Raw genomic sequence first — 23,062 nt, 5'->3', positions numbered from 1 at the left:
AAGTTCAAGGAGAATTCATATGTTCATATGTCCACCACCCTTTTCATAATTAATAACCCAAAGATAGCACAATAACCAGTGAAACTCAAAGAACAGTTGTATGAACAAGGTATCACTTTTTCATCGTGAACAAGGTATCACATAAAAAGCTTGATTTGGTATGAATAAAAAGGAGAAAGAAAACATAAAAAAAGACTGAAGAGTTCACGTTCAAAACATGCAGTCTTATTTAAATTTATTTTCACATACAGTAAAATCTCTATGCATTAATATATTTGAACTTTAAACGTTTATCATTATATAGATATTATAATCAATCAACAAATAATATTTATTAATATATAGAAAACTGTTTAATCTATACATTAATTTTAAATGATATTATTAAAATAAAATGGTGAATCTACTAACAAAATGAATTACAAAATTTTGAAATTATAATTAACAATCTGACATATCATAACAGAATAGATGATGATATTCTATTTGCCTATAATATAAAAGTGATGTATGTTCATCAAATCAAAATTAATAAAAATAATGATCATTATTATTAATGTTGATGATCTATGATTTATTTAAAAGCAATTATGCATAAAAGTTAGTTATTGCATTTAAAATTGTTGAAAATTTGGATATAAATTGAAAGATAAAAGTTTTTTTATGCAATAAGTAACACAAAATTAGAAATTTTCACTAATAAGATTTCAGCTTTAAATAGAAACAAACAACATTATATTCTTATTTTAGTATATTCTATGTCAGTTATATAAGAATAATTTTACATAATTACGATTTATGTTTTAAAAAAAAACATATATTCATATAGGAGGTTCTGAAATAATTATTTTATACTGTAAATTATTTTACATTAGTTCAACTCATGACCAGCATAATTTATATTTTATACTTTAATTTAGTGAATATTAATTTATAGAAGCTTTACTCTGTAACCAATCCATATATATACATACATAGCCAATCACCTTTTTGCACTTAAACCTTTGTTAGCTAAAACAAAACCAAACAAAAAAAAACATGGATTACGTTTTGGTTTTGTTGCCAATCGTATTGTTTCTATTAGCTTACAAATTCTTATTCTCCACCAAAACCAAGCGTTACAATCTCCCACCAGGACCAACTCCCTTTCCCATCGTCGGCAATCTCCACCTCGTGAAACCGCCGGTCCACCGTCTCTTCCGCAACTTTGCGGCAAAATATGGCGAAATCTTCTCCCTACGTTACGGCTCTCGCCAAGTCGTCGTGATATCTTCTTTGCATCTCGTCAGAGAATGCTTCACCGGTCAGAGCGACGTCATTTTAACAAACCGGCCGCATTTTCTGACCGCCAAATACGTCGCCTACGACTATACCACGATCGGAACCGCCGCTTACGGCGACCATTGGCGTAATCTCCGCCGTATTTGCTCTCTTGAGATCCTTTCCTCTCATCGTCTCACCGGACTCCTCTCCGTTCGTAGAGACGAGATCCAACGGTTGCTCACGAGACTCTCGCGTGACTATAATGGCCATGTCGTTGAGCTTGAGCCTCTTCTTGCAGATTTAACTTTCAATAATATTGTCCGTATGGTCACAGGAAGACGCTACTACGGAGACCAGGTTAGTTTCATCTAAACAAACATGTATCAACGTTTAATACAAACAAATATTAAAAAAAAACCGTTAGTAATTGAGGTTTATAGGAATTAGTGCTTAGCTGTATGCATGGGTCGCATAGACCGATTTTCTAAATATTGTTTCGTAATCGTTTTGCCTTTAGACACCGTCTATATCGATTTTTAAAACGCTGAATACTAATAACCTCACTCTTCCGATATACTTCTAAATTCTAATGTTGTTGTAGAATATATTAAATGTTTACATACCAAACATGGACCTGCTATATATGTATTTATGTAATTGGTTTCTCTACTTTTTGTGCATGCGAATTCATTCGATGTCGAATATATCGGCTAATTGTTTTGCTTATATGTTTGTTTCTTAAAGGTTCACAACGAGGAAGAGGCGAATCTATTCAAGAAATTAGTGACAGAGATCAACGACAATAGTGGTGCGAGCCATCCAGGAGATTATCTACCGATTCTCAAAGTTTTTGGCCACGGCTACGAGAAGAAAGTGAAAGCACTTGGCGAAGCCATGGACACTTTCTTGCAGCGGCTACTCGATGATTGCCGAAGAGATGGGGAAAGCAACACAATGCTTAGTCATTTGTTGTCTTTACAACAAGACCAACCCATGTACTACAGTGACGTCATCATCAAAGGCCTCATGCTCGTAAGTACTCTCTCGTACATATAGAATTTAGACAAATCATATAAATTGACCCCTTTTGTTTCTCGACCTGTGTATGCGTTCACATGTTATATGCTTTTCTTCTATTAAATATTAGTATTTTTGTGTGTCTAGTCAAAATGTAATTACAAATGCAAACATAAAGAACTGAAGAAAGATTGATGCATGGTTTGTGCTTTACATTTTATATTTACAAAATATGAAATATAAGATGAACTAACATATTTGAATATGTATTATATGTTTTTCTCCAATAAAATATTAGTATTTGGTGTGTGTTTATCAATATTTAGTTATAAATGCAAACATAAAGAACTGAATGAAGAAAGATCCATGGTTTGTGTTTTACATATAATATTTACAAAATATGTATATGTAAAGATGAACTAACATATTTGAATGTGCATATAGAGTATGATGCTTGCGGGAACGGATACTGCAGCCGTGACGCTAGAATGGGCCATGGCGAATTTGTTAAACAACCCTGAAGTGTTGAAGAAGGCAAAGGCCGAGATAGACGTTAAGATCGGACAAGAACGTTTAGTCGACGAGCCGGACATTGTGAATCTCCCTTATCTCCTGATAATTTGTGGGATTATGAGAGCTTCTAAGTGTTTTAACCGTGATGAAGCACACGAACAAAGTAAAAAAAGGAGTGAAGTAACCGTAAGTATTTGAGAGAGAAGAGAAATTTGAGAATTTAAGAGAATGAGAGGATTTGTGAGATTGAGAGAATGAAAGAAATGTTTGTATTGAATTGTATGTTTAATTGTGTAACATACATGGTGTATTTAAAGGAAACAAAAGCAATAAGCACTCAATGGTGGAAGAATAAATAACTAGTAGTGGACTAGCCACTCCTCCCCATTTGGTAAGTGATATGGCCACTCCTCCCACTTCCTCCACTAACTAGTAGTGGACTAGTCATTCCTCCCCATTTGGTAAGTGATATGGCCACTTCTCCCACTTCCTCCACTAACTAGTAGTGGACTAGCCATTCCTCCCCATTTGGTAAGTGATATGGCCATTTCTCCCACTTCTTCCACTACTTCCCTTTATTTAATTCTTCATGTCAACACTCCCCCTCAAGCTTGACAGTAGTGAGTGTCAAGCTTGGAAAGCCATGAAGTATTCCCTCATTAAAACCTTTTCTTGGAAAAACCACTTGGGATAAAAACCAAGCAAAGGAAAAAGAGTAGAATACTCCACGGTGAGGAGATCATTGACATGGAAGGTTTATGAGTCCAAGTCTTGGAAGAATGGACTCACAAACTTTGCTACTGGCCGCCTTGGTGAAGATGTCAGCCAGCTGATCTGCACTTCTTGTATAACATGGGAGAATCACTTGCTGCTCCACTGCTTGTCTGACCTTGTGGCAGTCTACTTCTATGTGCTTTGTCCTTTCATGAAAGACTGAGTTGGATGCAATGTGTATTGCGGCTTGGTTGTCACAGTGCATGGTCATGGGAGAGGTGATCTCAATTCCCAAGTCGCCTAAAAGCCCCTTTATCCAGATAAGCTCACTGGTTAGCTTCCTCATTGATCTGTACTCTGCTTCTGCGCTTGAACAAGATACTACTTTCTGTTTCTTGCTCTTCCAAGTGACAAGATTCCCTCCAATGAATGTACAATAACCGGTGGTTGACCTTCTGTCTACTCTATCTCCAGCCCAATCTGCATCACAGTATCCTATCACCTCAGTGTTCTTGTTGCAAGCCATCCATACACCTTGTCCTGGCGCTTCTCTTAAGTATCTTAGAATCCTCTCCACCATGTTCCAGTGATGAACCTTGGGAGTTTGCATGTGCTGGCTCACTTGATTAACTGCGAAACACACATCTGGCCGAGTGATGGTTAGATAGATCAGCTTCCCAACCATCCGTCTATACTGCTTGACATCTTCAAATGGAGTGTCTTCATACTCCCCCTCTCGCAATACCTTGTAACCTTCTTCAAGTGGTGTCTTGGCATGTCTTCCTCCAAGATCTCCTGCCTCCTTTAATATGTCCAGGGTATACTTTCTTTGGGACATGAATAATCCTTCCTTTGATCTGCACATCTCAATGCCAAGGAAGTACTTCAGTTCTCCCAGGTCTTTGATGTCAAATGCGGCCTTGAGAAATGTCTTGGTTAAACTGATCCCCTCCTTGTCACTACCCGTGATGATGATGTCATCCACATAGACTAGAATTACCGTAATTCCTTGCTTGCTGGTGAGAGTGAAGAGTGTGTGATCCGCTTGAGACTTCACAAATCCCCTTCCATTCAATGTAGTGCTTAGCTTGTGGTACCAAGCTCTTGGTGATTGCTTCAAGCCATAAATTGCCTTTCTGAGTCTAAGAACATTCCCTGGTTTCACCATTTCTTCCATCCCCGGAGGTGGTTTCATATACACTTCATCTTCTAGTTCTCCTTGCAGGAAAGCATTCTTCACATCCATTTGCCAAAGGTCCCATTCTTGGTTCACTGCTAATGAGAGTAGAATCCGGATTGTATGAAGCTTGGCCACTGGTGCAAAGGTGTCTAGATAGTCCTCTCCATACACTTGTGTGTATCCTCTTGCCACCAGTCTGGTCTTCTTTCTTTCTGGCTTCCCATTTGCAAGATACTTAATGGTATGTATGAGTCTGCTGGTCACGGCTTTCTTCCCTTTTGGAAGTTCTGTCTCATACCAGGTGTTGTTCTTCTCCATGGCCCTCATTTCATCATCCACCGATATCCTCCATTCATCATCTTCCATAGCTTCTGCATATGTTCTTGGTATCCATTCCAGGTCCAATGAACTCATAAAGACTTGATGTTCTTCTGGATAGTGAGCTAGGGAGCATAATCCACTTTCTGGATGTGCCACAGCTTGAGCATTGTAGTAAACAAAATCATTTTTAACCCAATCTGAGGCTGGTCTTCTGATCCTTGTACTTCTCCTTAGGACTTGTGTCTGCTCAGGTTCATTACTGCTGCTTGGTTCTCCTTCTTGAGCTTCAGTGTCTGCTTGTCCCGTCTCATCTTGATCATGAGATAATACTGGGTTTTCTTCAGGTTGAGCTTGCGCCGGTTGATCTTCATTCCCCCCTTCATGGTCAGGATGAGAGTCTTCAGTGTTATGAACCATGGTCTCTTTATAAGGAGTAGTGTCCCGCCCTTTCTCTGGTTCCTTTTCTAGGTTAATGCCGAGTCTTTCCATAAGAATCTTCAGGTTGTTAGCTCTGTCCGAGGCAGAATGAGATAGATCTTTGAGTTCCTCCCAACTCTTCTCATCATAATAGGCCTTGGATTCCATGAACTTAACATCTCTGGATACTAGGACTCTCCTTGTCTCTGGTACATAGCATTTGTACCCCTTTTGGTGCGTAGAGTATCCAATGAACATTGCCTTTGTGCTCTTTGCCTCCAGTTTGTTTCTTAGTTCTCCTGGAATCAAAACAAAGCACACACACCCAAACACACGCAAATGATCAATTGATGGTCTAGATTTGTTTAGTACCTCATATGGGGTGGCATCAAAGAGGACTCTTGTAGGTGTGCGGTTGATTAGGTAGGTGGCTGTGACTACTGCATCCCCCCAAAACCGCTTGGGTACATTTGTATGGAACATCATACTCCTTGCCACTTCCATCAAGTGTCTATTCTTTCTTTCAGCCACACCATTTTGTTGGGGTGTGTAAGGACAGCTGGTTTGTTGAATGATTCCATGTGAGGCTAGATGTTGTTTGAAGGCTGTGCTAGTATATTCACCACCATTATCTGATCTAAGAATTTTAATCTTAACATTGAAATGGTTAGTAATATAGTTCTGAAAATTTTTAAATGCTTCTAGCACCCTATCCTTAGATTGCAACAAAGTGATCCATGTGTATTTAGATTTTTCATCAATGAATGTCACAAAATATTTATGCTGTTCTCTAGATACACATGGAGCAGTCCACACATCAGAGTGAATCAAATCAAAGCAGTTTTCATATTGGGTTTTTGATTTAGGAAACACAGTTCTGCAATGTTTTCCTAATATACACGCTTCACACTCATTTTTAAAAGAAATACTAGGCAACAGGATGTTCAAGGCACGAGAATGGGGATGTCCTAGTCTAGCATGCCAGATTTCATCTTTAGGGAATTCAGAAACAGAATGAAACACACACGATAATTGAGATACAGGTCTTGTGTCCTCAAGTAAGTACAAGTCTCCCTTGGTAACACCTTTGCCAAGCAACTTACTAGAATCAATATCCTGAAAGTATACACTGTTAGGCGTGAAAGTAACTTGACAATTGAGATCATTAGTTACTTTTTTTTTAACAGACAGTAGGTTTGAGGCAAATGTAGGCATATAGAAAGCTTTAGATTCTTTATCAAACAATCTAAGTTCACCTACACCTTTTATTGGAATTTGATATCTTGTGAATTTACATGTTTTTAACTTCTTATTCTTGCATGGTTTGGTCATTTAGAGCATCATTTAGGCACATTTAGGTTGCATATCATTGCATTTGTACATATCAGGTGTTGGAGAGCACCATGGATGAATTAGAGGACCATTGGTGGGATTTTGAGTGCAATTGGAGTCCAAAAGAAATGTTAAAAGTGATCATTGGGCGAGCACCTTACCAGAGCGACCATCTGGGAGCGACACCACCAAGTCGCTCTGATCACCAGTCTGGAGCGACCTCCCTAGAGCGACAGGGAAGAGTCGCTCGCGTATTGATCACCCGGAGACAACGAATCCGGAGCGACCTCTCGCAGCGACACAGCGAGGTCGCTCCCGAATCCGGAGAGTGAAAGATGAACACGGATGAAAGCCTTAAAGATCTTTTCTGAAGCTCAAAATTGGTGGAGACACTGGAAATTGAGTTAGCTTTCCAATGGAAGTGGTTTCAAGTCATTTGGAGCTGTATTGGATAAGTTATAATCGATTTACTACAGGTGTATCAACCCTTGCCGGGGACCACTGGAAAGTTGATGGGATTAACCAACTTCCCACTTTCTTCCACCCACCTTACCTTTGCACGATTTTTCTTACTTTTATGTATAATATCTGCTTTCTTTTTATCATAAGAGTGGGCAAGAAACATCATTATCCAACTTTGTAATAATTTAACTTGTCAAAACTCTCTCTCTTTGAAATATCATTGTTCTTAGTGTTCTTGAGCTGTTCTTCAATTGTTCATCATCTGTTCTTGAGTTTTAATTTCGTTTTGCTTATTTAATCCTTGTTTATCTTTATTCTCTGTTGTATCTACTTGAATATGCTTCAATCTATTATGAGATTAAGTGTTTTCATGAAGATTAGTGAGTAGTTTTCTTAAGAATTCATGGGTTAGGGAGATTAGAGTAACTTAGTGAAGATCTATGGTGTTATTGTATTAGATCCTTGTATGAACTTGCTTGTTGAGTATTTTTAATGCTTGTTTAGTCTTGATCACTCTAAACCTGATTTCTAAACACTTCTCATCAGACATGATTAGATGAAGTGTTTGAATCAACTCAACTAAGCTCTAGTGAGATTAGCCAAGGACACTTGATGTTAAAATTGCTAGATAGTTATTAAACTTGAACTTAAAGATTGCTTGATTGAATTAAGCCAAAGACATTTGATGTTTAATGATTTCTAAGCAAATGGACATTTACCTAGACATAGGACTTGTCTAAAATTGTGTTTAGACTTAAGAGATTACTTTGATTGAAAGCTTGTCACCTAGATTGGATCTTAGTTACTTGAAGTCAATTCCCTTAGCCCATGGATTCACTTGTTTATATTTCTAGGATATTAGTTTGTTACAAATCATCTATCTTCTTGTTTGCTTAGATTAGGAAGGTTTGTGTATTCTTGGTGTTATAAGTCTCTAGTTCTCTGTGGATTCGATCCTAAAATGCTACAATGACATACCATTCGATTGTGGTATTGTTGGCACATTAGGTTAATTGGTGTGTGCTTAAACGCGTAATCAATTTGGCGCCGTTGCCGGGGAACTAAGTAGATTTGTCATTAAGATTTCAAACTTTCTTGAGATTAAGCTTTATTTTCTTATGCTTTGTTTTGCTTTTGTATAGCTACTAACCTCTTCTTCTAGCTTTTGTTATTTGTAGAGATGGCTTCAAGCTACTCTGAGAAGCCACAAGAAGAGGAAGAGACATTTGAAGATCGCATTGAAGATCAGCCATATGTGAAGCCACCACCCTTTGATATACGCATACTCACACCAGACCAAAGGGATGAGTTGCATCGGCTTCAGAGAATGAAAGAGAATCGGGACAAGACAAAGAGAAACCTAGCACAACTTATCCGGATACACCTCATTAGGGACCGAGCAGAGTTTGAAGAAAGGGAGGTTACCCAGTATGAGTTAGATGCTGCTTGTGCCCTTAATGAGGTAATGTATTGGGCTCCACCACTCCAACTGGAAGGTATAGAAATTTCCACTTTAAAACTTCAACTCGAGGAAATATGCTTGCCTTGTGGTGAGAATAATATCTCTGGTCTTAATTCTCTTGTGCTCATGAATGAATGTCTTGATCTGATATGTGAAACTAAGAAACTAGATGAGTTGAGAATAGAAAAACTTGTTAGAGATCATATTGAAGTTTGTTTTGACAAGAGCTATCTATGTGCTTCATTTGATCTTGAATCTGAGTTTTTCATTCTTGATGAACCTAGACCTCTTCTTGAACTTCCTGATTTAGGGGATGAACTTGATGTGGATAAGCTCTTGCTTGAGATAGAAAACCCCCATGCTGAAAACTATCATGAGAATGTGAACATTGTGTATTATTTGATTGATGGAGATAGAGTTGACTACTTTGTTAAAACCTCATTTGAACATGTAGTTGATTTTGTGTTTCCACCTAATGCTTTTGATTCTCATGATCATCTGAACCTCAAGGAGCATTTCATAACTCATGTCATATCTTTAGTGAAGCTCTTTGAGGAAAAATCTGTCTATTTTCTATGGACAGTAGTGTGCTCCTTTGCATACTTGGTTCCTTGTTCTTGGAGGAGAGGGACCAAAGGTGCATTGGCTCAACCTTTTGATACTTATGATTAGCAAGCACACAAAGTCAAGCTAGAGACTTAAAACAAGCTCACTTGGGAGGAAATCTCAAGAGTATCCTTTGTATATATGTGTGAATGTTTTTAATAAATTGTGTGAACTATCCTTGTTTGTGTGTTTGTTTGTGTGAATTGTGTGTCATTTCAGTTTGGAAGGTGCTCAGGAAAAGGAAAGGATTCAAAAGAGGCTAGGAAAGAAACACAAGTGTTGTGGAGACATGCTCATAGCGACATATCCATAGTGACATGCTCAAGTCGCTACAGTCACAAGGTAAGTACTCTAATCCGGTTTAAAATCTCTCCACATCTCTAGTAATTTTTATTTTACTTATCATGTAAACCACTCCAAATTCAAAGTCACACAAGAGACTGTGTGATTCGAGTGTGGTGGGGGTACTATAAAAACTGATCATTTTGCTTGGTTTTATTTGGATGATTTGCATTTGACATATCTAGCACTTTGCATCTGTGTGGATTTTAATGATTTGCATTTTGGATTTTCTTGTGATTTCTAAAAAAAAAAAAAAAAAAAAAAAAAAAAAAAATTTAAAAAGAGTTGTGAGTTTTGAATTATGCATAGGGAGCCATGATTGAAATTGCCATGAAAAGAACATATCTACAAGCATCTCTTGAGCCTTGAAAACTCTTTTTGAAACATGTTGCTCATATGATATTGACATTGTTCTTGAAACCAATTACAAACTGAACTTGAGCATAATGAATTTAATCTCTCTTGCATATGGGCACTTGCATACTTGATCATGGATTTCATACACATTTGGGTTATCTTATTCCATGTCTTATCCTTTGATTAACCCAAATAGCACTCCCCTACCCTTGAACCCTTGCCATTCTTTGAAACCAATATCGATTTGTTGAGTGAGGTCTCTTATTGATAGCTTGTCATGTGCAAAATCTTGAGAGTATTGGGAGCGACATATGTTTGTTCTCATCTATTGCTAGCATAAGATCCTCATTTGAACTAGCATCTAGGATAATGAGTGAGTTTGTGTGTTTTTAAGTTGTTATATCTTGGGTTTGAGAGAAGAGAAAAAGATCAAAGAGTGTCAATAAGAAAAGAAAACCAATAGGAACCAAGAAAATAAAAGAAGAAAAACTCTTAAGTGTGTCAATTAGAATTCCCCAAAGTAAAAAAAAAAAAAAAAAAAATGAATGAAAGATCATAATGGGGAAAGAAAAAGAGTGTCAAGTTCTTAGTTGGTTGATCATGTAAAAAAAAAAAAAAGAGAGTTCACTTGGTGAGAAATGTGAGTGAAGTGTATATACTTGGGTTTTGAAATATAAAAGATGGGTAGAATTTGTAATCACTTAGGAAGAAGAGTAGAATGATGAGAATGAGCTATGTATGCATGAATTGCTCCTAGTCTTAGATAAATTTTGCATAATGATCATGCTCCTTGTTCTTGAGTGATTGCCACCATTAAAAAGATTGTATTTGAACCTTTCTTTTTATTCATAAAAGACCATTAATCTACCAAGCCAAGTGATTGAGATCATGTGCCCATTTGTGAGAATCCACCTTGTGTGTGTGTGTGAATGAATGTGAGAATTGGTTGAAGTTACTTGTTGATTGATGAGCATTGCACTTTGTATAAAGAAATAAAAAGAGGTTGATAGGCATTGAGAAGCTAGACTGATAAAAGAATGACCAATGATTGTTTGCTATGATCATTTGGAATGTTGTAGAAGAGCTAAGATGTGTGTCTTTTGGCTATGAGCTCCCTTTTTCAAACTTCTTCCTTCTTAGGACTTGAAAGTTTACTTGAGGACAAGTAAAGGACTAGTGTGGGGGAGTTGATATCTTGTGAATTTACATGTTTTTAACTTCTTATTCTTGCATGGTTTGGTCATTTAGAGCATCATTTAGGCACATTTAGGTTGCATATCATTGCATTTGTACATATCAGGTGTTGGAGAGCACCATGGATGAATTAGAGGACCATTGGTGGGATTTTGAGTGCAATTGGAGTCCAAAAGAAATGTTAAAAGTGATCATTGGGCGAGCACCTTACCAGAGCGACCATCTGGGAGCGACACCACCAAGTCGCTCTGATCACCAGTCTGGAGCGACCTCCCTAGAGCGACAGGGAAGAGTCGCTCGCGTATTGATCACCCGGAGACAACGAATCCGGAGCGACCTCTCGCAGCGACACAGCGAGGTCGCTCCCGAATCCGGAGAGTGAAAGATGAACACGGATGAAAGCCTTAAAGATCTTTTCTGAAGCTCAAAATTGGTGGAGACACTGGAAATTGAGTTAGCTTTCCAATGGAAGTGGTTTCAAGTCATTTGGAGCTGTATTGGATAAGTTATAATCGATTTACTACAGGTGTATCAACCCTTGCCGGGGACCACTGGAAAGTTGATGGGATTAACCAACTTCCCACTTTCTTCCACCCACCTTACCTTTGCACGATTTTTCTTACTTTTATGTATAATATCTGCTTTCTTTTTATCATAAGAGTGGGCAAGAAACATCATTATCCAACTTTGTAATAATTTAACTTGTCAAAACTCTCTCTCTTTGAAATATCATTGTTCTTAGTGTTCTTGAGCTGTTCTTCAATTGTTCATCATCTGTTCTTGAGTTTTAATTTCGTTTTGCTTATTTAATCCTTGTTTATCTTTATTCTCTGTTGTATCTACTTGAATATGCTTCAATCTATTATGAGATTAAGTGTTTTCATGAAGATTAGTGAGTAGTTTTCTTAAGAATTCATGGGTTAGGGAGATTAGAGTAACTTAGTGAAGATCTATGGTGTTATTGTATTAGATCCTTGTATGAACTTGCTTGTTGAGTATTTTTAATGCTTGTTTAGTCTTGATCACTCTAAACCTGATTTCTAAACACTTCTCATCAGACATGATTAGATGAAGTGTTTGAATCAACTCAACTAAGCTCTAGTGAGATTAGCCAAGGACACTTGATGTTAAAATTGCTAGATAGTTATTAAACTTGAACTTAAAGATTGCTTGATTGAATTAAGCCAAAGACATTTGATGTTTAATGATTTCTAAGCAAATGGACATTTACCTAGACATAGGACTTGTCTAAAATTGTGTTTAGACTTAAGAGATTACTTTGATTGAAAGCTTGTCACCTAGATTGGATCTTAGTTACTTGAAGTCAATTCCCTTAGCCCATGGATTCACTTGTTTATATTTCTAGGATATTAGTTTGTTACAAATCATTTATCTTCTTGTTTGCTTAGATTAGGAAGGTTTGTGTATTCTTGGTGTTATAAGTCTCTAGTTCTCTGTGGATTCGATCCTAAAATGCTACAATGACATACCATTCGATTGTGGTATTGTTGGCACATTAGGTTAATTGGTGTGTGCTTAAACGCGTAATCAGAATTTTATCTCCATTTGCTATCATCACATTTCCTAAAGCCGGTTCTATGTTCTTAATCAGTTCTAAATCACTTATCATGTGATGAGAAGCACCAGAGTCTATAACTAAGGGCTTAGCCGATTTAAAACTATTCATAGAACCATTTGCATTGTGAGAAGTATTAAGGGAGATACCAAGAGTTTTAGATATACCAGATTCCTTGAGAGCCTTGATGAGAGCGGTTAAGTCAGACTTCTTGATGGTCTCATCTAGATTGGCTCTTGGCGTGGCATAGCCTGATGTGGAGGCAGTAGCTCTTCCCACACCTAGGTTGCTTATACCCATGGTGATTGGTGTTGTTGGCTCAGCACCATCAGTTGAGAAGTTGGCTCTTGCATCTTGGTATTGAGGGCGGTTGTCCCTAAATTTGTTGGGCTTGAGGTGCGGATGTAGTATCCAGCATTTGTCCTTCATGTGGCCCTTCTTCTTGCAGTGATCGCAGGTCAAGTTTTTCTTCTCATCTAGCTTGTAAGCTGCCTTGTTTGACACGGCTCGTTCAGCTTGATGTGCCATGTTTAAGTCTCCCTTGCCTCCAAATAAGCCCACAGAGCCTTCTTCCTTCTGAATTTGAGCGCATACTTCATCCAGGTCAGGTAACTTGTCAGCTCTCAGGATGTGCTTGATTAAGCTCCCATAAGATGGATTAAGCGTGAGCAGTAGTCCAAACACTCTGTCCTCTTCACGCCTGGTTAAGAGAGTGGCGGGGTCGGTAGTATGTGGTCTGAGTAGTTCCATCTCTGCCCAAAGAGACCGGAACTTGCCAAAGTGACGCTGGAACTCCATATCTCCTTGGTTGAGGGTATTGATAGCTCTTTTTACTTCAAAGACCCTTGTAAGGTTGGAGGTATTTCCATACACTTTGTAGAGTGTATCCCACAGCTGCTTGGTAGTTTCACAGTAGGAGTAAGACTCCATGATGGCGGGTTCTAGGGAGCTAAGGAGCACTGTGAGAACCATGAGATCTTCCTGAGCCCATTTGTCTTCATCAGTAGCTACCACAATCTCCTGTCCATCTTCTCCTTGGGTGGTTTGTTTTGGAGCTGCTTCTGCTGAGACATGACTCCACAAACCCTTTCCTCCAAGGGCAATCTTCACCATCCTGGCCCACAAGAGGTAGTTAATCCCCTTCAGGGTCACAGGTATGCTGATGCGGTTGTTGTTATTGTTGTTGTTGTTCTCCATCTTGGGGATTTACTTGGTCAGAGGTAGAGTTTAAGAACTAGAAACAGAGTTTTGATTTTGCGGAATTTAGAAAGGTTTCAAGATTGTTGCTGCTCTGATACCATGATAATTTGTGGGATTATGAGAGCTTCTAAGTGTTTTAACCGTGATGAAGCACACGAACAAAGTAAAAAAGGAGTGAAGTAACCGTAAGTATTTGAGAGAGAAGAGAAATTTGAGAATTTAAGAGAATGAGAGGATTTGTGAGATTGAGAGAATGAAAGAAATGTTTGTATTGAATTGTATGTTTAATTGTGTAACATACATGGTGTATTTAAAGGAAACAAAAGCAATAAGCACTCAATGGTGGAAGAATAAATAACTAGTAGTGGACTAGCCACTCCTCCCCATTTGGTAAGTGATATGGCCACTCCTCCCACTTCCTCCACTAACTAGTAGTGGACTAGTCATTCCTCCCCATTTGGTAAGTGATATGGCCACTTCTCCCACTTCCTCCACTAACTAGTAGTGGACTAGCCATTCCTCCCCATTTGGTAAGTGATATGGCCATTTCTCCCACTTCTTCCACTACTTCCCTTTGTTTAATTCTTCATGTCAACACAAAACATAGTCTCCGAGACTTTTAGGCTGTGTCCTGCCGCACCACTCCTTGTCCCGCGTTCTCCTTCTGAAGATCTCAAGATTGGTGGACACGACGTGCCACGTGGCTCTATCGTAATAGTGAACTCTTGGGCCATACATAGAGACCCGAAGCTCTGGGATGAGCCCGAGAAGTTCATGCCCGAGCGGTTCGAAGACAAAGAAGCGGCGAACACTAATAAGCTGATGATGTTTGGGAATGGACGAAGGACGTGTCCGGGTGCGGCTTTGGGACAAAGGATGGTGTCGTTGGCTTTAGGATCGTTGATTCAATGCTTTGACTGGGAAAAAGTCAACGGTGAGAAGATTGATATGACCGAGAATTCTGGAATGGCTATGCGTAAGCTCGTGCCGTTACGAGCCGTTTGTTATCAGCGTCCCATTATGGCTAGTCTCTTTGCTTAAAGTTACAATATATTAAGTTACTTGGTTCACCCTTTAAAAGTAAGCGCTTCAAGTGTCATTTTCGGGTTTCTTTTTAATAAGTTTGGTATGATTGTTTTAAGGATTAAATAATACTTAGAAAATGTAAGATTCGATGGATGTTATGATGTTAATACTAAGATTCGATTCACGATAAAACGATAGTTTGTTGATACTGTGCATTGGATACTACCAATAAAATAAAGAGCTGTAGATGACCAAATTCTTAATAACATGAAAATAACATATGTAATTCAGTAACGAAAAAAATAACATTTGCACATCGATCATGCTCTACTTTCTGAGGTAGCCGGACACATGGAATGACGTGAAAGATCATGTGAAGATATAACGGGTCACATGGAATATGTCACATTGAGATGTTGCATCATAAATAGAGTGAAAACATTATCCTATATAGAATGGAATCAAAACAGTAACCAATTATATTTTCAGTTAAATTGGTGGCATTTTTTAGAAAAAATAAATAAATATGTGTTTATTTAGACAAACATCATATATTACAAAACAAAAGAAATATTGAATATGAATTTTTTTTTTTTGAAGAATATGAATTTTGATTTGAACGCTTTGGTTCTCCCTCCAAAAGTAAATGTGATTTTTAAAATCTAATAGTATATGACTTATTATATAAAAAAATATTTTCATCGTAATCAGTCGATCTCTTTATTTGGTGAATAAATAATATTATCATTATAATATATTCAACTGACATATCATACCTACATTATCAAATTGGTTACACATCCGGGGGGGGGGGGGGGGGGGGGGGGGGGGATGTCATAAAAATAATACTTATAAATTTGAGCAAAACACAACACCAACTTTTTCATCAATCAAAAATGTCAATTACTTGAATCCCCAATTTTGTTACATCGTCAAAGAGAGTTTACCTGGACAACTATGAATTCTAATATAATTTAGCAAAAAAAAAAAAAACAAACTATGGATTCTAAAGCATTTCTCTGTCGTTCGAGCTGGTAAGAACTAGTTCATTCATGGTTATATGAAAAAGGTTAATGTCTAGACAAAAGTAGTTTGCAACATGTATCATACATTTTTCTGTTATTAAATTATGTAGTTTTTGAAGTGTGTAGTCATTTAATATAACTCATGTAAGTAGCAATTTTTCACTACAAACTCCAAAAATCAAACAAAAAAACTGGAATAGACACCCGTTGGGTTGTGTCTAAATCTTTTACACTTTATTCGTTACAATGTCTAAATTTTTTACACTTTATTCGTTACAATTTATTTCATAAAGTAAACTATAAACTATAGACTTAGTTTTATTCGACCAAACAAAATATAGGCTTAGTTTAGATCAAAGATCTAAAGATTTCACAGGAACAAGTAGAAGATCATGTTTCTTATGGGAAGTTAGTCCAGAAGCTTCATCCATGTCAATATCTTCAACACCTTCTGGTATCTTCCAATCAAATTGATACAAGAGATTCGCAAGACCAAACTCAACTGTTGTCGCCCCCATGTACATTGCTGGACAAATTCTTCGACCACCTCCAAACGGTAGCAACTCAAAGTGTTGCCCATTTGCCTCAATGTCACGGTCCATAAACCTCTCTGGGATAAACTCTTCTGGATCTTTCCATATCTGGGGATCGCGTCCAGTACCCCATGTGTTGACATGAAGCCTTGTCTTTGGTTGAATCGTGTACCCGTTGATCTTGAACTCAGATATTACTTCTCTTGCCACTAGAAGAGGTGACACTGGATGTAACCTCCATGTTTCTTTGATCACCATTTTCAAGTACTTGAGTTTATCTGTCTCATCTAAGCTTATGACTCTTGCTTCTTTGCTTTTCCCTATCTGCTCTCTGATTTCGGATTGAACTTTCTTCATCACTCGTGGGTTTCTTGCGAGTTCCGCCATTGCCCAAGTCATGGTTATTGCAGAAGTATTGATTCCCCCTAGAAGAATGTTCTACAAACAAATATAGTTAGTATCAAACATTAAAAACCCTACATGACAAAAACTAATTTTTATTTTTATTTTTATGAATGAATAGAAAGTTATGAGTCCAATAGCGCTTACATTCCTTATAGCGAGGCCTATACCATGTTAACAGAAATTAAATCTATGATTCTAAAGACTTCTACTAGGTAAGTCAAAAAATATCTGTAGTAAATACATGAAACTATTTGCTTATTGCTAAATGATTCTCTTACCTCATCCTTGATTTTTTTATGGCTTATTATACTTACCATCAAGATAGCTTTGATATGGTTTCTTGTGAGTTTGCCATATCCAAGGACAGCTTCTTCCTTCTCCAGCTTCAGAAGCAAGTCCACAAAGTCATCTTCACTTCTTTCTTCTCTATTTTTCTGTAGATGTAAATCAATCATCTGTTCATAGAAAGCATCAAGATCTCTCACACTTCTCTCTCTCCTAGCATGTAAACCTGTGAACCAATCAAAGATCCACCCTATATAGGGGAAAAAATCTGAAGCAGAGAAGCTCCCCAGCATCTCAATAGCCTCATGGACTAAACCTTGGAACTTTTCATTGTTGAGCACAGTCCCTTGAAAACTCACACCAAATGATGCCTTGCAAACCACGTTAACATTTAGGGAAAGAAACGTCTCGCTAAAGTTAACCGGAGTTTTCTTATAAGCAGATTCAGTGATTGAGTGAATCAGCTTCTTCATCTCCATCTTCTTGATGGGTTGAATCAAGTTCACTTGCTTAGTACTAAAGAGTTCCTGAACACACAGCTTCCTTAACTCTTTCCAGTAATCATCATATCTAGAGAAAGCAATGTCTCTAAAGTTATAAGAAAGCTTTCTTGCGCCTGGAGACAATCAGAACCTAATTAATAGAATCAGAGAAAGACATAGAATAAATATCATGAAAACATATATAGATACCTTCCACGCTTGGACGGCTACAACAATTTAGGTCATGATCTCTAAGAACTTGTTTTGCGGTTTCAGGGGAAGAGACAATAACGGTTGGAACTCTTCCAAGATTCACTAACATTACAGGACCATGCTTCTTTGAGAGTTCCCACAGAGACTGATGTGGTAATGCTCCCAGCTGGTGCAAGTTCCCGATGAACGGTAAACCAGGAGGAGATGGTGGTTGCCGACCGCCGCGCTGCTTAGTGCGCTTCACGGCGGTGATAAGGATAGAGATGATGAAGAGAAGCGATAGAAGCCAAATCACTGCCATGTTCTTAACACGTTTCACGTTTGTAAATGAGCAAGTGATGATGAAGCAAAGCTCTTGTTTTTTATATGCATAAACTTTGTAACAGATTTGTGAAGGGATAATGCTTTTTTAAACTTGACATTAATTATCATGATGTCAACAACAAAAATAGTCTAAACTGGCATTTACTGCTTCACAGAGCAAAATTATATTATATTTGTATCATATTATATGGCACAGAATTCTTCAATATATATACATATATATGGCACAAAACATAGCAAGAATGAACGCAAGCCAAATACGTGCTATTCTACGTACATTTGACAATTGGTTTATTTTGTACGAATAATAATTTTCACACTTGTACTTGATTTGTCGAAAAAATACTACAAAAAATACTTGTTATTTATTTCCAATAACTTACACAAAAATATATTTCTTACATGTTATTTGTCTCACTTGATTACTTGCTACTTGCAATGTACTTTTGAATGATGTAGACATATTTTTGAGTCTTTAAAAATTAATTTCTAGATAATATTTCATTAGAAAGGGATATGAAAATTTGTTTTCATCAACATGAAAAAACACGAGAATTACTCCTAACAAAATACTTGTATCTATTATAATGAAGAAGAAAAAAAACAAAAGACAAAAAATTTGGTATGAAAATATTTAATACTTCTTAGAGCATCTTTATCCCTGGGGTTTCTTATTTTTTTTTTCTGATTAAAAAAAAAAATTAAAAACGCACTAATCGCGGGCTGCCATGCGTCGGTGGAGCCCCGCGAACAATGCAAAAAACACACAACACCCATCTCTTATTTTGCACACTTAGCATACGGTTTTTTTTCTGAAACGTGGTCTCCCTTTAGAGACGCTCAAAAGTGAGCGATGAAGATGCTCTTATGACAGAAAAGTATTTTCTATTTTAAGACATCCATTCTTATGTTCTAAATATCATTATTCTTATACAAAACAACTAACGGACAATATTAAATCGAATCGCTAATTATTTTTGTTATACTTGTTAGTTGCCATGTATTTCAAGTAGCAAAACTTAAGAATTTGATATTTGACATGACAATGAGATGTACTTGAAAAATCTAGACAAGTCAGGGATATAAAACAGTGACAAATATTGTGACAACCCGTCCCACGACAGGTCTCAAGACGCCTCTCAGGTCAGAACTGAGATGGCTAACCAGCTCTGATACCACTTATAACGCCCCGACCGCCCACAGCTAATGGGACACCCACGTCCGCTCTCTCGGCCCGTGGGCCCATCCCGTTCCAGCGATCGGTCCGTTAATTTTTCTAAAGGCTCGAAATCATTGTTTACTGACCCTGCAATCACCACCCGACCTTTTCCCATGCTTTGGCGAGTGAATCACTCGCACGCTATCGCGAATCAATTCCCGATAGGTCACTCATCATTCCACTACTCTAGTTCAAGCACACTTAACTCTGGAGTTCTTTCAGGATGTGCTCCGGAAAAGGTAAGTCAACTTTGGTGACATAGGTAGTCAAATCAATTCTCTTAAGCATTTTCACATGTTACAAATATTTGTACCCAGGCTCTAGAACATAGTAACTCCTTGTCCTTAAAACTACTAATAGCTCAAGTTACAACAACACAAAACGGTACACGCTAACCGAACCATGGTTAACATCATAAATAACCAATCCTTAAACCAAAAAAAACCTCTGCTTATACTACTACTGAAAGCAGAGTAACCTGTCTCATCAACAAGCATTTTCAGATTCTTCAGAAAATTTAGCCATCCAATCCAATCTCAAGATAATCAGGAAGTGTTTCGTTCCTGTTTCAAGAATCGTATGGTTCAGTTGCGAGAACTTGAGTCTGGCTTCATCTCTCTCAGACCACTGTGCTGGTGTAGTTTGGGAAGAGTCTGACAAGTTTGTTAACAGAATCTGAGTGGAACTTCCTTGCGAATAGATAACATGGTCTTCTTATACCGTTCCATGTACATGGCCAACGAAGCTCTTCTCCACGCTAAGACAAAACAAAACAGAAGATAAATGAAGAGAAAAAAACATCACAGTTTCAGTGTTTTGGAATACGAAAAACGAGCAATGTACCTTGCCAACGCTTGTCACATGTACACTCACGTCATCAGACTACAAGAAACCAACGAAGGAAAGTATAATGTCAAATAAAAAAGGCTAAGAAACATAACAAGATGTCATGTATTGAAAGGAATGGTGTTGTGACATTATTATTACCGTGATATTTTTCAAGAACTTGAGTGAGATATCGCGAGCTCTGTATGTCTTTGGATGCCATCTACGCTCAGACCAATCAACATATGTGACTGACCAGTTCGAGATTCCTCCCGGATCAAGCATCTTTTGAAGAAGACCAACAAACATATCATTAAGGAGGAGTAGAATCAAAGTTATATAAGAAAGAGAGAGTTGCATTAATAGATCCACTCACATGGAAGAATGTAGGTAGGTAATGTTCATCCGCAATGCAGTTCTTATTTGCTTCTACCCCAGGCTGCAAATTTTGTTAAGATTTATCAAAATCAAAACTGATACTTCAAACTACAGAGCTAAGGCGATATAATGGCTACAACTATGCAAACTTACTCTGCAGAACTGGCGGAATTTAGAGTAGTAGAGATTATCAGCCATCACTATCAAAGCGTGTTGACGCTTCATTGTGAACCACTGCACCAAAAGAAGAATAGTGAGAACTATAGTTCACAAATTTTCAAACTTTCATAACTAAACATAAACTCAGGGAAGAAGTTAAAAGAGTAGTTTTACCTGAGCACCCTTTCTGAAATCTTGCCTTGGGATCTCAGGTAACATGTGATCCATGTGTCTCCCTGTCCCATGAGGTCCACGATCCTCAAAACTTGACACGGAGAGAAAGAGAGCAAGCATTGGTGAATATTAATGGTATAAAGATGTTCTAAATGTTTTCTAAGAGTCATTTACTTTACCTATCAATGAAGCTGACATTCCCCTGCATCAAATATCTATAAGTGTAGTCAAACGTATGCAATGGTATGCAGCTGCAAAGTTACAAAGAGAGAGTTGTAAGGACAATGTTTTGGTGTAAATGCGATAAGTTTAAGATGAATCAATCACCTCTCAGAAAGAAGAACAAAGTGTTGGTTATCAGGATCCTCAAGAGCATTTGCAAGAAGCCGTCTCTCAGCATCAACCATAGAGATCCTCCCCCACGTGACCTGATCACTATGAATCTCCCGGTCCGAAAAGTGACGGCTGATGTGAACCGGTCTCAGCCTCGACGGGTGGATGTAAACACTGAACCTCCCTTCTTGACCCTGGAGAAACTTATCCCACAGCTTCTCAAACGGCAGAGTCCCAGGGGTCAAGAACATGAAAGCTATCTTCGATTTAGAGGTCAGAGCAGGTGGAGTTCTGAGTATGTCTCTGATCACGACTCGAGCCGCGACTTCCTCGTCAGTGTGTTTCCTCACGTGAACATCAAGCCATCCGGAGAGAGCAGCTTGGCAGCCTCTGGTGGATAAGCCCTCGCAAGCGAGGCTCTTGACTTTGTGCTGTGGGTACATGTAAGTGCAGACCAAGAGGATGCTCGTGGTGCAGACTAGTAGAACTATCAGTAAAGGCTTCTTGAGAGAAGAGCGGTTACGTAGAGGCAAGTGCAGGTTCTGTGACTCCCCCATTGAAAGTTTGAATCTTTATTAACTTTCTTTTACATTTAGCTAAAACCTGAAGATGGAAATGGAGTTATTTTAGAAAGAATTGTATTGAAAAGCATGAATCTTTATCAGTTTTTAACACAAATCCTTAAATCTACTATATCTTCAGAAACAAGCAACTAGAAACATGAATTAAATACGCAAGTCCCCCACACGTTTGGTGTAACCCTGTTTTAAGGGAGCAAGTGCACGTTGTTCTTGTGGTTGAAACAAAAGATTCTCACCCCACAACGTACGACGCAATCAAGACTTTACTTCCTCGTGATTCTTTTTGCTCCACAAGCTAATGCAAAGACAAACAACACACAACGTAGAGTTAATTTGCAAATTAATCAGATTCGGTTTTACAGAAAAAAAAGAGTAAAGTTCACATTGGACCAAAGCATTTTATCAGAGGAACGAAACTAGAGTTATTACATTACCTGTTTGATTCCAGCAGAATAGGTAATGAAAGAGAAGATGGGTAGATAAAAATAGAATCTTTACACGAGCCCAGATCTCAAAAATGAAAGCTTGATTATCTTACGTTAAAGCAAAAAAATAAAAAATAAAAACGACAAGTCAAGAACTTAAAGGAGAAAGAGATAAGAGAGTGATAGAAATGAATGTTTATATATGGGATTTGTGAGTGGCGAGTGAAGAAGATACAAGTGTGTGTATTTGTTTATTGAGAAGACGATTCAGATCCTCGATTTGTTTTCTCTCTCTTCGCTTTCAAATTACGAAAAATAAAGAAAGAAATCAGACAAGTGTGTTCAGAGACTTTTCTTTTTCCTTTTTAATTTTGGATGAGACTAGAAGCATTATTATTATTGGTCTATAATTCATCCATCGGTTCTAAAAATACATGATGTTTTGCGAAAAAAATTATGTTTCAGAACTCGTAATATTTGATATTTTTATGTTATTTTAATTTTATTGAAAACTGGACGACACTTATAAATTTTTGATGATGGACTGAATTAGTTTTTGTTTATTTTTTAGTGCTACTTTTTTTTAAAAGATGACATCTCTTAAATTTTGAACTTTCAACTAAAACATTTTTTTAACATCAACTAAAACATTTTTTTAATTTTAGCTATTTTGAAACAAATGAGTATATATTAATAGACTTTTTGGTTACTGTTAAATT

General features: G+C 37.6%; 3 protein-coding genes across 3 annotated transcripts; 1 reads left to right on the top strand and 2 right to left on the bottom strand.

The window, feature by feature from the left end:
- Positions 1–903: 903 nt before the first annotated feature.
- On the top strand, positions 904–3,049 carry LOC106387320 (cytochrome P450 81F2-like). The gene is made up of 3 exons (XM_013827150.3): positions 904–1,620; positions 2,008–2,295; positions 2,725–3,049. Exons 1-3 carry the CDS (start codon positions 1,039–1,041, stop codon positions 2,989–2,991), a joined length of 1,137 nt encoding a protein of 378 aa, XP_013682604.2. The 5' UTR covers positions 904–1,038; the 3' UTR covers positions 2,992–3,049.
- A 13,142-nt stretch (positions 3,050–16,191) lies between these two features.
- On the bottom strand, positions 16,192–18,307 carry LOC106386319 (cytochrome P450 71B10). Its single transcript, XM_048752256.1, has 3 exons — positions 17,923–18,307; positions 17,260–17,846; positions 16,192–16,978 (listed from the first exon to the last, which is right to left on the bottom strand). Exons 1-3 carry the CDS (start codon positions 18,224–18,226, stop codon positions 16,361–16,363), a joined length of 1,509 nt encoding a protein of 502 aa, XP_048608213.1. The 5' UTR covers positions 18,227–18,307; the 3' UTR covers positions 16,192–16,360.
- A 1,424-nt stretch (positions 18,308–19,731) lies between these two features.
- Positions 19,732–22,686, bottom strand: LOC106387322 (glycosyltransferase BC10-like). The gene is made up of 10 exons (XM_013827151.3): positions 22,353–22,686; positions 22,155–22,213; positions 21,332–21,940; positions 21,184–21,255; positions 21,005–21,095; positions 20,825–20,905; positions 20,670–20,732; positions 20,456–20,578; positions 20,312–20,350; positions 19,732–20,225 (listed from the first exon to the last, which is right to left on the bottom strand). Exons 3-10 carry the CDS (start codon positions 21,892–21,894, stop codon positions 20,088–20,090), a joined length of 1,170 nt encoding a protein of 389 aa, XP_013682605.2. The 5' UTR covers positions 21,895–21,940; positions 22,155–22,213; positions 22,353–22,686; the 3' UTR covers positions 19,732–20,087.
- Between the last annotated feature and the right edge of the window lie 376 nt (positions 22,687–23,062).

Source organism: Brassica napus, chromosome C3 (genome assembly GCF_020379485.1).
Source record: "Brassica napus cultivar Da-Ae chromosome C3, Da-Ae, whole genome shotgun sequence".
In the NCBI taxonomy this organism is placed as follows: Eukaryota; Viridiplantae; Streptophyta; class Magnoliopsida; order Brassicales; family Brassicaceae; genus Brassica; species Brassica napus.
This window is presented reverse-complemented; position numbering and strand designations above follow the sequence as displayed.